We start from the raw sequence: 20818 nt of genomic DNA on the forward strand, positions 1-20818 counted from the left end.
AAATATTTTTCAATCTTTCAAAGAATTATGAGCAATACCATTATTAAAACTTCAGCTTGAGATAACAAACTTGAAAGACACTTACTTGTAACTCATATAACTCATTGCTGTATCTTCCATATTCAACCATTCCCCCAAATACTAAAATTCTGGTACCATCACAGACAAATCCATGGGCAGCACAGCCTGGAGGGATGTCTCCTCTAACAGCAGGTAGGAACCACTGATTCGTAACTAGTTGCCAAAATAAAATTAAAACCAATTATAATAAACAATTACTACAAACTATTAGTATGTGCTTTTACATTTATCACCTATACCAGTGGTTCTTAATAGGGAATTATTTTGCCCCCTCTAGTTATAACAAAAAAATTTTAGTTATAACTAGAGGGAGGGGGAATGCTGCTGGAAACTCGTGGGTAGAGGGTAGGGATGCTGCCAAACATCACACAATGTAGACTGCAGCCTCCTATAACAACAAATAATTATCCGGTTCAAATATGAATAGTGCTGTTCGAAAAACCGTGGTCTAGGAGTTATCGCTGTGGCGTAGCAGAAATGAATCCGACTAGGAACTGTTAAGTTGTGGGTTCGATCCCTGGCCTTGCTCAGTGGGTTAAGGATCTGCCATTGCTGCGGCTGTGGTGTAGGCCCGGTGCCTGCAGCTCCACTTAGACCCCTAGCCTGGGACCCTCCATATGCCTCGGGTGCGGCCCTAAAAAGACAAACAAAAAAACCCCTGGTCTATATTATTTAACTTCTGACCACAACCCTACTTGGAGAGTATCATCCTTTCCATTTCCCAAGTGAAAAATCTGACACTTCTATTTAGTAACTGAGGCACTGATCCTGGGCAACTGGCAGAGCAAAATTCAAACTAGGTCTTATTCCAAAGCCAAGGTTTTTACACTATACTAAACTGTCAACTAACTTTTTATGCTAGGGTGCCAGGAGGAAGGGCGGGGGGAAGAAAAAAAAAAAGACTTCCCCCTACTCCACAATTTCATTTATTTTTTTTTAATGACCACTATGATTAAGCTGTTTGGTCAAAGAAAAATAATTGATCATAACAGATTCCAAATTCATCAATTAGCCGTACACCAAGAAAACAAGTTTCCTCCAGATAGCTGGCTCGTTTACAAGCGGGATAAATGAAATTCCAGTCTCTTTTCTATCCCACGGAGGTACTCAAAGGCAGGGCCTCCGCGGCCGCGGGTAGTTCTGATTTGCAGCGGTGCTCGAGCTGACAGTCCTCTCTCCGAGCGCCTCACGGCTGAGCGTGGGCACACACACCCAACCACGCAGAGGCAGGCGCCGGGCTCAGCCACCGACCACTTCCCCGCCAGTTAAGAGGGCTACCAATGGGGTAAAAATCTTGACTGTCACCTGCTGGACACGGGGCTGTATTTGGGGTGAAAGTACCCGAAAGCCTCTCGTTTCCCCTCCTCGCCTCCCCTATATTCTTTTCCTCGTAAGGAAGGCAGGCAAAGACAGGAAAGGCCCAGAGAAGCTCTGGTTTGGAGTTAGGTTTTGACAGAGGAGGGACTCTCGGGACCCCAGAGTGGGCAAGACTTGGGGAAGAGGCCCAGGCGGGTGGGAACTGTCTCCCTCGCCTACGTCCCCCAGCAGGGCTGCGGCGTGGGGGGTCCTGCACCGTCTGCCCGAGGGCCGGCGCTCCCCGCTTGTCGGCCGGTTCCGCCCCGCGGACCCTGGGGAAACGGAGCTACCTCCCGGGACACTGCGGGAGCGAGACTGTCTGGCCAAGCCGCGCTCCCCGCCGCCCGCTGGTGGAGGCAGTGACCCGGCGGTGACAGCTGTCAGGGCCGCGGCCGCCGCCTCGCCTCTCCTCCCCTCCCCCTCCGCGGCTCCCACAGGCGGGGCCGAAAAACCGCCGCCGCGCCTACCCGTGTTGTAGACGTGCAGCTCGTCCGCGATGCCCTCGTTGCCCCCTCCAAAGATGATCATCAGCTCCCGGATGGCCACCGCCCGGTGTCCGTGCCGGGCGCGGGGGACCGGCCCCGTGAAGGAGGAAACCCGCCTCCAGTTAAGGAGGCTGGGAGCCGCCATCTTCCCAACCCCCGCCCCTCTGCCCACAATGCACCGCGCCCCGCTCCGGCGCCGCTGTTCCCGGGGGAGGGCGGGGACCGGCCTCCAGCTGTGCCCGCTGAAGGGGGGGAAACCCCGCGGGAAGGTGGTGGTCACGTGGCCGCGAGCCGAACCGCAGGCTGCCGGGAGCCTAGAGGGTCCCGACGAGAGAGCCCGGTCCTCACCCCCGGGCGACGTGGCTGGCCCTGGCACCCAGGGCAATGGATCTTAGGGTGGAAGGACATTTCCTACTGACCAAGTCTCCCCTCCCCACACAGAGCCCCCCCCATTTTGTATTTGCAGAAAAAGGTACAGCGTTTTCCTTTCATTAAACGGGGGTCAGTTTAATTGAGCATCTAGGGCGTGTGGACGAGTCAGATCCTTTAAACAATGCACAAAGGGAGAAAAGCTCACGTAGAGGTTTCGAAGTGCCAGGAGTACGGAGAGGAGAGAGGGAAACCTGCCTCCGCGGAAGGGATGACACGCGCGCCAAGGCGCGGGGACGTCGAGGATGCCAGCGAAGGGGGGAGGGAGGGAGAGGGTCTGGACCACGACCTAGCGGCTGCGAGCGCTGTGTCCCCCCTTTGCTATGAACACCGGAGGGAAGGTCGGAGCTCAGTCTGCAAAGGCAAGTCAGGCAGATCAAGTTCGGAGGGTGCTGTGCCAAGAAGTTTAGGAACGGCGAGCCGCAAAAGTTTTGTTTGTTTTAAGCAGGTGAGAGATTGATAATAGATTTCTGTTTTATTACTTTCTAACATTTGAGGGTCTTTTATTGACAAGCACTGTCCTCCCTACCTTTTGTATATTAACTCACGATTCTCCCAACAACCCAGTGAAGTGAGCCTTTCAGCCTTTCGTGGTTGGGGAAATGAGGCGCAGAAGAGTAAAGTAATTCTCTCCGGCACTACAGCAGAAAAGGATTAGGGTCAGGATTCAAACGCAGAACTTCTTCCAGAGACTCAATCCATAACCACTATACCATACGTCCTCCGATCACGGTCATATACAACCCTATTAAGCCCCGCTGCCTTTCGATCATGTCCTACACAGAATCACACTCAGAGAGACACAAATTCGGCAAGGGGGATGGAGGGGAATTGAAAGCAATTTAAATTCCTACCTCACACTCTCAAGAGGTATCAGAGAGAATACAAACAATGTAGACCAAATTTCCTAAAATTTTTTTTTTTCCTCATCTTATTACTTTAAATATCCCTCTTAGGCCTAGCTCATCTCCCCTCCCTCAATTCCCTCAAACCTAACCTTCACATTCATCTAAAAAGGTAGTTTCTCCCTTTTTAGAAGGAATTCTTGCTATACTTTCCGGCTCTTGCTTTTCAAGTTCTTACTTTCCCTGATTAATACCGCAGTTTCATAATATGGTCAAACAGAAGTTGGAATTGGGATGGGAAGATGGCTGGGAACAAAGAAGGAAGGCTATGTATTGATTCTTGGTCACATGTATAGCATGGACTCTTAAATATTTCACCTAGAAAGTTTTTATGTATCTGGAAAAGCTAGGATAGAGCAATGAGGTTTTTGTAAAACTTTAAAAAAGTATTTCATTAAGGAGTTCCCATCATGGTTCAACAGGTTAAGAACCCGACTACTATCCATGAGGATGTGGGTTCGATCCCTGGCCTCACTCTGTAGGTTAAGGATCTGGGCATTGCCATGAGCTGTGGTATAGGTCACAGATTCAGCTCCGATCCCATGTTGCTGTGGCTGGGGTGTAGGCCGGCAGCTGCACCTCCAATTGAACCCCTAGCCTGGGAATTTCCAAATGCTGCAGGTGTAGCCCTAAAAAGACAAAAAAAAAAAAAAAATTCATTTAAAGAAATTTATTCTGGGAGTTTAGTATTAAAATGTCCTTTTTATGACTGAGCAAGTCTCTGTAAAAAGTCAACTTTTATGAGTGATTCTGTAAGTAGATGGTAATTTTGTGTGTGTGTTTTTAAGCCCTTGTAGCAAAAGACTAAGGGCAAAATTAAAATTGCAAACCCAATATTGATATTAAATTTTTTAAAAAATGGCATGATATTTGAAAGTCTGAAAATCTCTAAACTAGGGGAAAGATGAAGCCAAAATATTAAGACAAAAGAGATTACTAGTGGTAAGAGTTGCTTTGATAAAGGAGCTTCAGGACTGTGTGGAGGTCTGTATTAATTTCCTAGGACTGCTGTAACAAAGTACCACAAACCAGGTTTTAACAATAGAAACTTGTCTTGCAGTTCTGGAGGTTAGAAGTTAACAATCAAGGTGTCAGCAGGGATATGATCCCTCTGAAGCTGTAGGGAAGAATGCTTCCTTGCCTCTTTCTAGCTTCTGGTGGTGGCTGTCAATCCTAGACGTTCCTTGGCTTATAGCCACATCACTCCAATCTCTGCCTCCAGTCTTACATGGTCTTGTCCTTGTGTGTCTTTGTCTCTTCTTATAAGTTCACCAGTTGTATTGGATTAGGGCCCAATCCTAATGACCTCATTTTAACTTGATTATTCCTGCAAACACCTATGTTCAGATAATGTTGAATTCACAGGTGTCAGGCATTAGGACTTCATTGTATCTTGGGGCGGGGGGGGGGTGCAGGGAGACACAGGTTGATCCTTGACAAGATGCTTAATCCAGTGGTGAAGATATTTTACCAGAGCAGCTTTGACTCAACTCTGCTTAAGGAAGGAGTCTAGAATAGGTCCCCAGTTCTCAAGAAAGTTCTCTTCAATCTTTGAAACTTTAAGAAATGAAGTTACCACCTAGGAGGAGAAGTGTAGAAAGAGGTGAATGAGGCCGAATAGCGCCCTGAAGAAGCCCGTATTCAAGAGGTAAAGACAGAAGGAGGCTCTCACGAATGAAACGGGGAACGAAAAGTCAGTGAAGTCAAAAGGGAACTGGGTGAGGGTGATATCAAAGAAGTCACCATGAAAGGGGCTTTCACAGAGAGGAAGTGGTTATCTAAGCCAAGAGCCATAGAGAGGTCAGATAAGAAAAAGACCATGAAGCAGTGTCAGCTGGATTTGCAAACTAGGATGTTATTAATGGCCTAGATTAAAACACTCAGAGGAGTGGGAGGAGGGAAGCCACAGAAGGTCCAAGAATGAAAAACAAATAAGGAAGTGCAGGTAACATGTATGGTCTACTTTTTACAGAGACTTGCCCATGAAGGGAAAAAGAAGAACAGTGACTGGAGGCGAGAAATGGGTACAGAGCAAGCTGTTCTTTTTCTTTCCAGGGATGAGACTTGAGCATGATTGTGGGCCCAGAAGAAGGATCCAGTTGAAAAGGTAAGACTGAAGGAGCAACAGAGATGTCTTTGTCTGTTTGGGCTGCTATAAAACAATAATACAGACTGGGTTAGCTTATAAACAACCAACATTTATTTCTTACAGTTTTAGAGGCTGGAAGTCCAAGGTCAGGGTGCCAGCCTGGTCAGATTCTGATGAAGACCCTCTTGCAGGTTTCAGACTGCTGACTTCTCCCTGTAACCTTACCTGGTGAAAGGGATGAGGGAACCCTCTGGAATCTCTTATAAGGGTACTAATCCCACTCATGATGGCTCCATTCTCATAACCTGTGCACCAAACTACCAAAAGCCCTACCTCCAACACCATCACCTGGGAGGTGGGGATTTCAACATACGAGTTTACAAGGGGATACAAATGTTTAAATCCTAGCAAAAGACTATGTCATTTGGAAATGCTTTCTGTTACAAGTAGCAGAATATCCAACACAGAGTGGCTAAATGGCAAGGCTCTTAATGATCTTGCTCAAGAAATTGGGGGTTGGTGAGTCTAGGGTTGTTACTTCAGCCGTTCAGTGGTGTCATGGTTCCAGGTGGCAGCTCTGAATTTCTCTTGGCCTTTCCTTTACGGTCACAAGAAGGTTGTTGTAGCTCTGGACATTGTGTTCCCACACAACAGTGCCCAAAGGCATGAGACAGGAGGACAGCCATGATGGGAAAATAGAACTCTCCTTTTACAGGGAAGAAAAATATCTTGCCCAGAAACCACCCAGAACACATGCCCTTAGGTTTCACTGGCCAGAATGGAGGCATTTAGTAAATTAAGAGCTGATTAGCTGTAGTGAGAGAAATACCAAAATAATAATGGCTTTAAAAGTTTATAATTCTCCCATGTAGGTGAATTTTGGAAATGGCAGTCCAAAGCCAGCATAGTAGCTCTATTTCACCAAGTTTTCAGGAATCTGTAGATTTTGTGGATTGGATTTTATGGATTGGAATTCCTCCTTCTGACTCACGATCCAAAATGGCTGCTCCAGCTTAGCTCGTGCCCCTATATTCCAGCCAAGAGGAAAGGGTCGGGGAAAGGAATGGTCCCCTCTCCAGAACACATTCTGGGATTATACAGGATATTTTGGCTTACATTCCATAAGCCAGTGTTTAGTCACAAGACCACAGCTAGTTGAAGGAATTCTGGGAAATGTCATTTTTATTTAGAATGGCGAAGGGCCCAAGATGCTGTTAGAAAGAAAACAACAGCATACCCTGGAGGTCTTCATGCAGGAGAGTGGCTGTAGGAGTCTGGGAAAGTGTGTTTGTTTGTTTGTTTGTTTTCAGCCTCAGTAATGAGAAGCAAAGGGAGAAGAAGGTTGGAAATGAGAATTGGTGAATTAACCAAGTAAGCCTCCTTCCTCAGAAAGGGTTGAAACTTGATCCTGGAGGATCAGGAAAAGATGGATTCAGAAGTACATGCAGATGTATATGTGGACTAGGATAGAATATATTCTATTTCTATGTCATAAGTTATATAAATATCTATACTCTATAAAACATAATAGAAAATAGAAAGCTCTTTTGGGCAACGCTGCTCTAACCTTTTGAAGTTAAATTAGAGAAGATGCTGTCATCTCTCACCACTTACTCTCCTTCATTCCTGCTCCCCCATATATAACACCATCATCTACCCGGACTCTCTGTATAGCATTGGGCTTAACACATGGGATTTAGAATTCAGTAGACCTAGCCATTTACTAGCTACGTGGCCTTGGTCAAATTATTTATTTTCTTTGAGCTTCAGATTCTTGTTCATAAAATCGGGATGGCAATAGCATCTATTTTGTAGGCTTATTTTGAAGATCAAATGAGATAACATATGTAAAGTATAGGCCATTGTTGCTTTGCATGGGATGGCAGATCTGTGAATATAACCATGGAAGGTGAAACGATCTTAATTTTCAATGGGAAAATTAGACTGGTTCTGTCCGTGGTCTTTAAAATTTTTTGTCAAAATGTTTAAAACGCTCTTATTGTTAGTTTTAAATGTCTGGAGAAATGAAAAAAAAATCAGTAGACAATATTTATTTGTTCTATAATTTAAAACATTGGCCACACTGAAGATGAAAATTAAATGTTGAGAATTTTTTGGTGTGTTTTATATAAAGCTTAGCAAGAGCAGTGCTTACCTTCTTGTCATATAACTTACTGTAAGGAGTGAGCATCTTTTCTGTGCCTTAGCAAATCATCATACTCCTGTCTAAGTTTGGATCAGCTTCCCATATTTTATCCTTTGCACTTTTGATATCATGAAATACCATTGAGAGTTCCTCTAATGTGAATTATTTGCCTTTGTCACTTCCTCTGAAACATCTCCATCCTTCTCATCACAACCACTTTCCTTATTTATGTTCGTAAAGTCACTTTTACTAGATTTTTCTGGCTGCATAACTAGAGTTAAATAGGAACAGTGTCATCCCATGGCTGGCTATTTCTTCTCTCCCTCTGTTTAACTTTGATTTGAATTTCACTGTCACCATTATATTTCTTTGCTACATTTCTTTCTTGGCCAACTCTCTCTTACCCATTTCTGTAAGTGTCACATAAGTTTATCACTGGGAATTAAGGAAGCAACACAACTACATGCTTTGCTGTCTGTGCATCAACTGAACAACAGCTACCTGGTGACCAAATACTGACCGATTGTCAAAGAAGTGACATGATTAGTCACTGATCATGATGTGGATCTGTTATCAGGATAGTAATTTTATGGACTGAAAAGCTAACAGCAAAGTTTGTAATTATCCAGTTACAATTGGCATATTGTGGTAACAGATTTGAACTGTGTTGTTGCAGGACTAATGTTATTAAACTGCACTGTAGTAGCAAATTGGTGCGAATGCCATGCAGAGCAAGGACTATGCTGTACCTATGCAATGCCTGGCATGTAGTTAGCAATAGATTATTTAACTTCTATCATCATCATCATTTTCATTATATTACCACTGTTTCTACTCCTCCTGAGCTGCAGGCTACTGAGGAGTCAGCCCAAGAGGGAGGGGCCGGTGCTGCAAGGTGGCAGACAAGGCTGTGTTTTCAGCCAAAAGTGTAAATTGCCATGTCTAAGGGATCCCTTAATCTCATTTGAGGACTCAGGCCAAGGGCTTATTGGCAGCAGTCTGAGAAGGAGTTTTGATGAGTGCCAGCAGGTAGGCAGAGCTCAACAGCAGAGAGCCTCGAAAGGCACTGTTCCTGGGATGAAGGAAGCAGATGGTGTCTGAGAAGTCTGCTCCCAGATTGCAGGGCTCCAGCCATGGCTAGAGCTGCGGCCAAAGCATGGAGAGGGTAGCTGGCAGGAGCATGGCAGGACCAGAGTAGGGAACTGGCACAAGGAAGAAAAACCATCATTTCAGGTGGGAGAAAGGGAGCCCATGTGCAAAGAGTCAGATGCAGGAGCAATTGCTGCAGCTCAGGGGGTAGCAGGGAAGAGCCAGAGCACCTAGCTCTGGACAAGGAGATGACCCATCACTGAGCCCTACCAGGCAAAGAGAGGGAATTGAGGTCCTGTAGTTGTATTTCCTGTGGTAATCTTGGAGCCTGCCCTGGAGGACTGAGGCAGTAAATGGAGGTTTGTCAGCCTGACCCAGTGCTGCTTCTTTTCCTTCCAGTCACATTTATCAGCCTGAAAAGAATTTTTTTTTTTTTTTTTTTTTTTTTTTTTTTTTTTTTTTTGCTTTTTAGGGCTGCACTCACAGCATATGGAAGTCCCCAGACAAGGGGTCAAATCAGAGTACAACTGTTGACCTACTCCACAGCCACAGCAACTCAGGATCTGAGCCACATCTGCAGTCTACACCATAGCTCATGACAATGCCAGATCCTTAATCCACTGAGCAAGGCCAGGGGTCGAACCCGCATCTTCAGGGATTCGTTTCCACTGCACTACAGTGGGATTTCCCAGCCTGAGTAGATTTTATCTAAGACCTTAACTACAAAGTAATACACTTAGCCAAGGCATGCCCATTGGGTAAGAAATAATGAACATCCGACTTTCAACTAATACAAAATGAGCGTGGAACAATAATGACTCAGACATACATTGTGTAGACTAATTATGGCACAAACTGAAAATGTGTATAGGTCACATGGGACTGCATTCAGGCCTCTTCCTGACCAAACTGGCTTAACCACATCCAGGTTTATTTTCTTCACATAGTTAGATATTCCATGAGGAATCAGTCCAGGGCTGCTATAGTGTCCCTTGGTGCCATCAGGACTGAGGCTCCTCCTCTGTTCTTGCTCTGCCCGCCTGAATGAATATGCAGGGATATTTTCCATTTGCTTAAACAGACCTGTGCTCTACTCTTCTTTAACTTGTCCAGCGCCCTGAGACTGACCTAAATGTATCACTGAGCTCTCCAGTTCTCCGACTTCCAGTTCAGTTTGGTCAATGGGAGATGCCACCAACAGGAGATTGTAAGGTTGGGGTCATTGACCTCCTAGTCCCTTTTGTGAGGGTCAACAGAGGTTGCTCTTTGGCTTCTTTCTCCCAGTCCTGGTTACCCACCCCATTCCCTTGCCCTCAGGACTGGGGGTGTTAATGACTCCCTTCAACCGCTAACCCCAGGCTACAACAGCATCTCTGAATCATGTTTCCCTAATACCGACTTTTTTCAAATAGTGCCTGTTTTCAGTCTCCACCATTAGCCTGCTGAAATGAGCCACCTGTGTGCTGCCAGGACCCTGACTGATTCAACCCTGCAGTCTCTGTGCACAGCCGGCATGGCCACATGCGGCAGTGCCGTGTGGGCCTGTTTTCCACAGGGTGGTGAGATGGCTACTCTACCTCCAGGCATCAAGGTTGGGTTTCAGACAGGAAGAAAGGGCGAGAGGCACCAAACAGGTCTTTGCCAGGAAAATAGGAGCTGTCTAGGAAGTCACAGACAGCTGACTGCTGTTCACATGCCACTCTAACTGCAGGACCTTTGAGGTGAATGTTTTTAACTGGGCACTTGCCACCTCAAATGAAAGAGGGTTTCTATTTGAAGGGAAGAAGCAGAGAGGTTATTTTGTAGGCTACCAGTGTTTGCAACAGCATATCTCATTTGGACTTTTAAAAAAAGTTACCAATACCTTACTGTTATAGTTTCTTTCTCTTGTTCCTACCTTGGAGTGTCTTCATGCAACAATAATAAAAATAGCTTGCATGTAGGAGCCCTTACTGAGTGCTTTATATGCATGATGTCCTTTCCCCCTCCCCAGAAGTTTCCTGGTAGCTTAGCGGCTTAAGGATCCAGCATTGTCACTGCTGTGGCTTTGGTCTCTGCTGTGGTATGGGTTTGATCCCTGCCACATGCTGTAGGCACTGCCAAAAAAAAAGCTTCCTCATCTTATGGACAAGGAAACTGAAGGTGAGGTTTTCAGTAACGTCTGTGTGAACACCTACGTCTGTCTATCCCCAGAGCCCATGCTGGTAACCATTATACTTATGAGGGTGCCCCTTATATCCTGCATCTCCTTCTGTTTCAATTTCTTCTCTGGGGGCAGAATCTGTGCATCCAGTGTGGAAATCTAGCTCATAGATAGTAAGCCTCTTGCATCCTCAGAACATAGCTCAGCAAAAATAAAGGAGAATCTGGAGTTGGAAGCAGTAGGGAGTTAGGGAGAAAATGTGCAAAGAACAATGACAGATAGATTTGGGTCCTTATGGAAATTAATATGAATAGTAAACAGGGACTTGAAAACAACGTAATTCAGTTCTGAGTCCCCTTCTTAGGTGCTTTGGTTGTCATATTCTCTGAACCTTCGTATTCACTAACTCTTACACTGGGTCAGGCATTCTGCTAAGTGGATGTGAGATGCAAAGGGGGAGAAAAACCCAGCCTCTGGGGGGAAACTGGATTGGGCGGGCGTCAGCTCGGAGTGTTTTCCACCTTGTTTCCTTGGGACATTCTGAGGGCCTGTCCTGCTGCTCCTGACAGCACATAGTTCTGGAAGGGCACCGGCAAACCCTGAGCCAGGAAATGTTGGTATCTAGCTCATGTAGGTACAGCGAGGAGGGGCAGTACTGTGCTGCCTGAGCTGCCACGAAACCTTCTGGCTTCCCACAAGTGATCAGTGTATATTGATATTAGTGCTGCTACCCAAGATAAGTATTTTACAACCATACCTGTTAGCTAAAACATTGAGTAGAGCTGTGGTTTAAAACAGCTTGTTGGAACTATTACATTTAGAATGGATAAGCAATGAGGTCCTACTGTATGGCACAGGGAACTATATCCAATGTCTTGGGATAGACCATGATGGAAGAAAGTATAAGAAAGGGAATATAGGAGTTCCTCTTTTGGCTCAGCAGTAACAAACCCGACTGGTACCCATGAGGACGCAGGTTTGAGCCCAGGCCTTGCTCAGTAGTTTAAGAATTCTGCATTGCTGTGGCTGTGGTGTAGGCTGGCAGCTGCAGGTCTGACTCAACCCCTAACCTAGGAACTTCCATATGCCTCAGGTGCGGCCCTAAAAAGACAAAAAGAACAAAAAGCAAAAAAGAAAGGGAATATATATGTATGACTGGGTCACTTTGCTGTACAGCAAAAATTGTGTTAAATTGGCCCAACATTGTAAATCAACTATACTTTAGTAAAAGAAAATAAATTTTAAAAGGAGTTTCTGTTGTGGATCAGTGAGTTAAGAACCCAACTAGTATCCATGAGGGTGCAGGGTCCAACCCTGGCCTCGCTCAGTGGGTTAAGGATCCAGCATTGCTGCAGGCTTTGGCACAGGTTGAAGATGAGGTTCGGTCTGATGTTGCTGTTGCTGTGGCATTGACCATCAGCTGCAGCTCCCATTCGACCCCTAGCCTGGGAACTTCCATATGCTGCAGGTGCAGCCCTAAAAAAATAAATAAATAAAGAATAAATAAATAATAAATTTAAAAAACCCAGCTTGCTGGGATTAAAGAGAGAAGAGGAACAGCGTAAAGTCAATTCTGCTGCAGAAAAAGATGATACACCTGATGGATGGTGCAAAGGCATTGGGATGGGGTATATGAGGGAATGACACCAGGGCTATTAGTCATTCTACTCAGTCACTGGATGCTGAAGGATGACCGAGGGAAGAAATACCTGCAGATACAATTTAACCCTAGAGCTGCAGCTGTCCAGAAATCCTAATATTTGAAACATGCCTCAGGAAAGACCAAGTGCTGAACAGGAATTCCAACCCTGGCTTTCACGACTAACTTGCTTTGGGAACATTGACTACTTTAACTTGCTCAAAGCCTCAGTTTGCTCATCTGCAAATTGGGACAAAAGCCATCTTCTCAACTTACCTAACAGGAATGTTGTACAAATAAAACAAAATAGAAAATTTGAAAATGCTTCATCAGTGTTGACAGTTCTATAGAAATAGAAGCTGGTCAGGATGTTCCCCTTCTCCAAGTTCAAGTCTGAAGACCCCCTGCCAAATCCTTCAGAGTCACACTGTTCAGTACAATAGCCACGAGCCACAGTGGCTATGAGAACTTAAAATCTGACCAGTGCTACTGAAGAACTGAATTTTAAATTTTGCTTAATCAGTTTAAATTGAAAAACTGATTCTAGATTCAGTTATTGGAAAACTTTGATGTTTGAAACAATGTGAGCATGTGCATCTACTGTTTAAACTGTCAATTTTATGAAATCTGAATTCGTATCAGTTTTTTCCGATAAAAGTTAGTGCTGGAATTGAGATCTGCTGCAAGCGTAAAATACACGCTGGATTTTAAAGATCACATTTAAAGAATGTAAAAATATCCTGTTACCAGTTTATGTCAATTACATGTTGAAAAACATTTTTGTATGTGTTGCTTTAAATAAAATTATCATTAAAATTAATTTTACCTCGTAATTAATGTGACTACTAGATTTTCAGTGACAATGTGGCTTGCATTTATTGCTCTTGAACAATACCAACTTAGAAAAGGGCAGCGAGCAGAGGCAAATGTATTTCCTTATAATAACTAGGGGGAGAGGCCACTGCAGAAGTAAATTCCATGATCCCAGGCAAAGTGCTGGCACCATTTCCTGGGTTTTTGAAAATCAGTTGCAGAAACACAGAACAGCATAGAGCTGGGTGGGGCTGATTCTTTTCCATGTTCAGACACAAAACACAGCATCTTGTGACTTCTCTCATTATCATTGCCTTGGTAGAACGAGACCGCAGTTGTTATCTGGGCTTTGATTTGGAGTCGACAGCAATTTTATGACTACGGCATTTCAGGAGAAGCTAGTGGCCATAAGGATATTCTTAAAATCAGTATGAACTGAACTTTTTCACTTCTGTCCTCTCAAAGTTTACCTTAGATCCAGTGTGTGGTGGAAACTCACCCTCCAAGCTTGAACTCTTCTCCAGTTTGATTCTTTTCCTCCAGAGCAGCCTTGTTTTCCAAATGATTTGCAGGCTGCTGAAGGAGGATGCGAGAGGAAGTCTGGCTCATCGGAGCAGGCCTGCCAAGCACATCTGGAAGTGGTTTCAGGGGCCGCCTCACTCGCCCAGCACAACGCCTGGATTCCCAGCTGCTTGGCGCAGGGGTGGAAGAAACCCGAGCCGCTCCAGAGTTGATGCAAGCAAAGTTGGGGGGGAGGAAGCTCAGGAGAGGAAGACTTTGGGAAACGGAATATTGGCCTTGAGGCTCTCCAGTCCTTTGAGATTTCCAATGGGATTTTAGAAGCAGCTGAAGCAGCGTGAAGGGCAGCAGCCTGGGGCCAGCCACGATTTGAACACTCTGCCCTGCAGTCCTTCTAGACAGAGGAGCCCAAAGCCCTGCCCTCACCGCTCACCAGGTAAACAGAAATTTCCAACAGCCTGACAGCCTTTCTATTTCACCCTAACCCACCGGCAGCTGTCCTTTATTTTGCTGTAAACCCAAGAAAGTAAATCAGAGGTTAATTGAGCCACACAAACTGCTTTTAGGCACCCCCAGTTGATGTTTGTAGCATGCCATCGGAATCGTCTTTTCTTTTCTTTTTTTTTTTTCTTTTTGTTTTTTGTTTTTGCCATCATTGCAAATCCAAAATACTCACTGTGCAAGTTTTTCATGTCCTGGACTGCTTTTCCAGACCTGGGTTTATCCCTGCCTCCCTACCCCCAGATAATATGATTTACTGTTTTCATCATGTTTTAGGTATGGAAATCAGCGGTTAGCTAGGACTGGATAAATGCTAGCATTTAACGAAGGTATGTTTCTGAGCCACAAAAGATTTCATTGAGCTGTGATTCATGTTTTCGGAATCTGTCCTAGGAAGCTTCTGAGGGCTGAAATCCCCCACCTCCCCACCCCAAAAGAACTGGCAGTTGTATGAAATCTAAATGAGGCTTAGTGTAAATACAGTAGTCACAGTGTTCGAGTTGAAAATGCTTTTTAACATTCAGAAAATGTCTTATGTTTACTTTATGAGCAAGCGTAATACATTGGATAAGCCTGAAAGAGCCTGATAAATAACTTATGATGTAAATTAAGAAGGGGTAGTTTGTAGAAGAGTGAAAAAAGGGAGAGAAGAAGAAAATGTGATATTGAAACATCTGACTGTGCTGTGAGAAAAAAGTCAGTCCTCTAGCTGTTTGGCCCTGTGCAGTCAAATATCCAAATTGACCGCTGGTTTGTTTGTTTTGTCTTTTTCTCCAAGTGTTTCGGTGTTGCATTTGTATATAGTACCCTTTGTGTGCTGCATAATGGAATTCCAGGCCTCCTTCTAACTGCAGTTAAAAGTAGAGCAATGCAGGGTAGCTCTGGAGTCTGACTCATTGAGATGAATCTATGCACTGCCACTTGGAAGCCTTATAAGCTTTGACTCTGAGTGACTCTATCTCCTCATCTGTAAAATGGGAATTAGATGACTTTATGTGTCTAAAGAAGATGATACAACATCTGCAGAGTAGTAAGGTCTCAGAGGAGGTCAGCATCTCTGCTGATGCTGATGGTGATGATGGTGATGGTGAAAGTGACCACACATCCTGCTCTGGGCAGCAGCCCTGCCTTGACACACTGTTGCCTCTGATAGTCCAGTCACCCAGGGCCCTGCTTCCTTCCTTCTTCTCTTCAAACACCCCTTTCTTTTTTCCACCCTGGCTCTCTTTAGTTCTTCTGCCTTCTCCCTTGCTGAGAAAAATATGTGCTCGTCCAGCCCTCACCTTTTTCATCCATAGTTCCCAGGGAGCATGAGTCTAAAGAGTTTTTTTATTTCAGCATTTGCCAAAGAATGTTCCAAAGAAGATAGTCCCATGGGAAAATCCATTCTGTGACCCGTATCCCCCCTCAGCACTCTCCAGGCGTGATGGCATTTTAAAGGTCCTGAGAAGTCCCACGGAAGAGAAACCTACTTAAGTTTGTTTAACACTGTGGTCCCCTGTTGCCCCTGAGCCATTGTATCACATCACATAGGTTAACATGGGCTATCACTCTGCTATATCCTCTTCTCCTCATGTCTGTTTTCATTTTGGTTCCTCTTATGGACGTCCTACTTCATATCTCCCCTGGAGAAACACTCAAGGGGACAGCTTGTTCTCCTTTCCCTGGTTAAGGACCGATGATTGATCGCAAGTGCCATATTGATATATAGACAGTCTGGCCTAAGGTGGACGGCAGGGATCAGCAAACGTTCCCTGCAGAGGGCCAGGTAGTGACTTTGCAGGCCATGTGGTCTCCATTGTGACAACTCATACCAGCTGAGGGAGTATGGAAATGGCCATGGAAAAAACATCAAAGAATAAACCTGGCTATGTTCCTCCAGAACTTTATTTGTAAAAACCTGTGATGGGCAGGATTTGGCTGTGGTTTGTTGACACCTGGTTTAAAGCCATGTTGTGAAAGAATGCCTCAGTCTAGCACAGGAGAAAGCAAGATGGGTCCTCCACCAACTGAAGACTGGAGTAAGCCTTTCATGCTCTAGCAGAGTCAAAAGGCCAGAGGTGTTTTGTGGGAGGCCAGATTCCTGGGTCCTAGTTTTGTCCTTTTTTCCTCAAGTGAACCCATGCTCCTATCCTGCTCATGACTCTGTAGCCTGCCTGGTGTGCAATGAAATGCTCTACAAAATGTATTTTATGCGTGTGTGAACTTCAAGTGCAAGTCTGACAGAATTATATATAATGGCAGAGATTCTTGGCAGTATTGTTAACCTTCCTGAACTTCAGTTTCCTTATCAGTAAATTAGGAATAATCACCTTTTAGGGTTTCTTGTAGGGAACTGAATTTATAATTCCTTCCCAGTAGTAATGCGTTACATTTACAGTGCTCAATTTACAATGCTTTGCTCATAGAAATTGCTATGAAAGTGTTTCCTATTATCATTGTAATAAAGTATTTAATTTAATTTGCAAAACAATCCCATTTTACAGATTACGCAGTAAGAAATGAGGCAGAACCAGGATTCAAAGTGAGCTCTGTCTGTGACAAAGCCTATGATATTTCCACTCAGGTACACGCCCTGCCAGACTTAAATTATTCAAAAATACATTTTAGGAGCCCCCTCTTTTACTTCCTTTTTTGGTTCCCAGGTCCTTTCATATTCCTCATTATCAGAACCCACGGCAGGCATGATGAATCAATCAGAGTGCTTCCTTTCCTTCTTTCTTTCTCTCTTTTTTTCAGCTGAGCCTGGTGATGACTTTAAAGTCTTTCTCAATTTACCATTCCTGAAGGCTCTTTCCAATTGATTAGAATTGGCTTATATATAAAATAAAACTTATGGGCTCTGATTTTTATAATACTTTCTTGGAGTCCTTCCCACTTTTGCCTTTCTTCCAAGGCAGAGCTAATCCCCTTAGCCACTGCCAAGTCTTAAGACATTCTTTCCAGATTTGGCCACAGTCCCAAACTCTTTGGCTTCTGGTAAAGCAACTCCCCATGCAAGGTCTTTTGGGGCCTGTTTCTAAACCTAACAGACACCTCTCTGGTCCAGACCAATTCCCTAAGCTCTCCTTTTCTTCCTAGTCACAGGCCCTAGGACTTTTCCTCTTTGAAGCTGCTACCATCCAGTGCCTTGCCTAGGAAATTCCTCCTTCTAACACTGGCTACGCCCTTGGTGACTCCCCAGCTGCATATTTCTTTCTTTTTTCTTTTTTTTTTTTTTTTTTTTTTTGGACTTTTTGTCTTTTTAGGGCCGCACCCATGCATATGGAGGTTCCCAGGCTAGGGGTCTAATTGGAGCTGTAGCTGCATCTGTGACCTACACCACAGCTCATGGTAATGTTGGATCCTTAACCCCCTGAGCGAGGCTAGGGATCAAACCTGCTATCTCTTGGTTCCTAGTCGGATTCGTTAACCACTGAGCCATAACGGGAACTCCCCAGCTGCATATTTCTTGCTGCTCTGAAGACTGTCCTGTGCTCTTTACTAAAGTCTCAACTAGTTATTACTACAGGGAAACCCCAACACAGAAGTCACTCAGCCTAGGAAAGCTCGCAAAGGTGCAGGGGACACAGTTCTGGGGCTCCCTGTTGTGATGGTGAGAGAAAGGAAGACCAGAGCCCTCTGCTTTTATTCCTGGAGTGGGACTCTCAATCTGGCTTTCCCCTCCTCCTGTTTTTCTTCCTGAGTGAAGGCAGGCTGACCCCTTTTTTCCTGGAATTGAAGAACAGAATGAGAGCCCTTTCTTCCTCTCTCCTGTGCATTCATTCCATGCATGTTTGTTGAGGCACACAGAGGTGGTAAGCCACAGTCTCTGTCCTCAGACATCTCATGGTCTAGTGGAGGAGACAGGCACACCCACTACATGAGAACACAGTGTTCTGAGTGCAGGGATCGGGATGGAAATGGGGATCGGGGGAGAATCCAGGCGGCGTAAGCAGGTAAGTCTGCCTTCCTGAAGGAGGAGGAAGAGTAGCAATTTGGGGAAAGAGGAGGGAAAGAGCATTCCGGGCAGAGGGGGCTACATGAGCCGAAATTGAGAGACAAGAGAAGGATAAACTTGGGTATGGAGGCCGGTGGAGCACTGGAGACTACCCTTCAAACAGTTCACTTTGGGTAGAAGGTATGGCATGGAGGACCTCTGGGGATCTTAAACTGCAATCTTAACCTTTTGGTAACAGTATTTCAGTGAAAGGTTTAAGGAAGGAAAGAGACACTCAGAGTAGGGTTTTTTTTTTGTTTTTTTTTTTTGAGGTGGGTGTTGTTTAGGGTTTGGATTTTTTTTTTTTTTTTGATTGAAGTATAATTGATTTACAATGTTAGTTTCTGGTGTACAGCAAAGTGATTCATTTATATATGTGTGTATGTGCGTAAATATATTCTTTTTCATATTCTTTTAATTATGTTTTTTTTTTTGTTTTGTTTTGTTTTTTTTGTCTTTTTGTCTGTTGTTGTTGTTGTTGCTATTTCTTGGGCTGCTCCCGTGGCATATGGAGGTTCCCAGGCTAGGGGTTGAATCGGAGCTGTAGCCACCGGCCTACGCCAGAGCCACAGCAACACGGGATCCGAGCCGCGTCTGCAACCTACACCACAGCTCACGGCAACGCCGGATCCTTAACCCACTGAGCAAGGGCAGGGACCGAACCCGCAACCTCATGGTTCCTAGTTGGATTCGTTAACCACTGCGCCACGACGGGGACTCCTAATTATGTTTTTTGAAATAAGATTGATATACAGTGTGTTAACCTCTGCTGTACAGAGAGATTATATATTCTCTTTTTTAAAATATTCTTTTCTGTTACGGTTTATTTACATTGAATATAGTTCTCTGTGCCATACCGTAGGATCTTGCTGTTTATCCCTTCCGTGTAAAATAGCTTACATCTGCTAACCAGAAGCTCCCACAGCTCCTTCCTCCTTGACAACCCCAGGTTTGTTCTCTATGTCCAAGTCTGTTTCTGCTTCATAAATAGGTTCTTTTGTGTCATTTTTTTTAGATTCCACATATAAATGATATATGATATTTGTCTTTTTCTTTGTGACTTACTTCACTTGGTATGATAATCTCTAGGTCCTTCCATGTTGCTATGAATGGCACTATTTTGTTCCTTTTTGACATTATTTATATGGCTGAGTCATATTCCATGTAAGTACCACATCTTTTTTGAGGGGAGGGGGGCACTTCCGCAGCATGTGAAAGTTCCTGGGTCTGGGATTGAACCTGAGCCACAGCAATGGCTATGCTGAATCTTTAACTGCTAGGCCGCCAGGGAACTCCATACCACATCTTCTTTTTTTTTTTTTCTTTTTTTTGCCATTTCTAGGGCCGCTTCTGCAGCATATGGAGGTTCCCAGGCTAGGAGTCTAATCGGAGCTGTAGCTGCCGGCCTACACCAGGGCCATAGCAACGCAGGATCCGTCTGCAACCTACACCACAGCTCATGGCAAGGCCAGATTCTTAACCCACTGAACAAGGCCAGGGATCGAACCTGCAACCTCATGGTTCCTAGTCAGATTCATTAACCACTGAGCCACGACGGGAACTCCCCACATCTTCTTTATCTACTCATTTGTTGATGGACATTTAGGTTGTTTCCATGTCTTGGCTATTGTGAATAGTGCTGCTGTGAACATAAGGGTACATGTACATTTTTGAATTATAATTTTGTACAGATAGAGTGCGATTGCTGGATCATATGGTAGTTCTATGTTTAGTTTTCTGAGGAACCTACATACTGTTTTTCATAGTGTCTGCACCAACTTACATTCCCAACAACAGTGTAGGAGGGTTCCCTTTTCTCTACACACTCTCCAGCATCTGTTATTTGTAGGTTTTTTTTAATGATGGCTATTCTGACCTGTGTGAGGTGGTACCTTGAAGTTTTAATTTGTATTTCTCTAGTAATTAGCGATGTTGAGCATTTTTCCATGTGCCTCTTGGCTATCAGCATGTCCTCTTTGGGGAAATTCTGTATAGGTCTTCTGCCCATTTTTTGATTGGGTTATTTGTTTTTTGTTGTTGACTAGTATGAGCTGTTTGTATATTTTGGGAGTTAAGCTCTTGTCCATTGCATCATTTGCAAATATTTTCTATCATTCTGTAGATTTACTTTTTGCTTTGTTTGTGGCTTCTCTTGCTATACAAAAGCTTGTAAATTTGATTAAATCCCATTTGTTTATTTTTGTTTTTATTTCTATTGCCCTGGGAGACTGATCTAAGAAAATGTTGACATAATTTATGTCAGAGAATATTTCACCTGTGTTCTCTTCCAGAAGTTTTTTGGTGTCATGTCTTTAAGCCATTTTGAGTTTATTTTTGTCCATGGTGAAAGAGTATGTTCTGATTTTATTGATTTACATGCAGCTGTCCAACTTTCCAAACACGACTAGCCGAAGAGACTGTCTTTTTCCCATTGTATATACTCTTGCCTCCTTTGATGAAGGACCTAATTGACCATAGATATGTGGGTTTATTTCTGGGCTTTCTATTCTGTTTCATTGACCCATATGTCTGTTCTTGTGCCACATGCTGTTTTGATTACCATAGTTTTGTAATATTGTCTGAAGGCTGAGAGGGTTATGTCTCTAGCTTTTTTATTTTTCTTCTGCATATAATGACAAATTTA

General features: G+C 44.2%; 2 protein-coding genes across 28 annotated transcripts in view; one reads left to right on the forward strand and one right to left on the reverse strand.

Annotated features, from left to right (window-relative positions):
- HCFC2 (host cell factor C2) overlaps positions 1-2091 on the reverse strand; it is a 201819-nt gene extending 199728 nt beyond the window's left edge. For all 9 annotated transcript variants that reach the window (XR_014804173.1, XR_014804169.1, XR_014804171.1 and 6 more), the window contains exons 1-2: positions 1905-2091; positions 86-234 (exon numbers count right to left, since the gene is read on the reverse strand). Coding sequence is in view for 1 of the 9 variants with exons in the window: in XM_003126644.6 (XP_003126692.1) it covers positions 86-234; positions 1905-2067 (312 nt within the window). In the remaining 8 variants the exon portion in view is untranslated. The remainder of the gene's footprint in view (positions 1-85; positions 235-1904) is intronic.
- Positions 2092-2193: 102 nt separating this feature from the next.
- The window catches only part of GLT8D2 (glycosyltransferase 8 domain containing 2), a 62881-nt gene continuing 44256 nt past the window's right edge, over positions 2194-20818 (forward strand). For 6 of the 19 annotated variants that reach the window (XM_021092637.2, XM_084957363.1, XM_084957354.1 and 3 more), the window contains exon 1: positions 13939-14130. The gene's annotated coding sequence lies outside the window, so the exon portion shown is untranslated. Of the gene's footprint in view, positions 2800-5228; positions 5364-13938; positions 14131-14471; positions 14525-18028; positions 18134-20818 lie in introns of those variants that run through there. The other 13 variants (XM_084957356.1, XM_021092642.2, XM_084957364.1 and 10 more) reach the window with 7 other exon arrangements.

This window comes from Sus scrofa, chromosome 5 (genome assembly GCF_054392235.1).
Source record: "Sus scrofa isolate SSC_HxYL_T2T_F1_AM1 chromosome 5, Sscrofa_HxYL_maternal_Yorkshire_Landrace_v2.0, whole genome shotgun sequence".
In the NCBI taxonomy this organism is placed as follows: Eukaryota; Metazoa; Chordata; class Mammalia; order Artiodactyla; family Suidae; genus Sus; species Sus scrofa.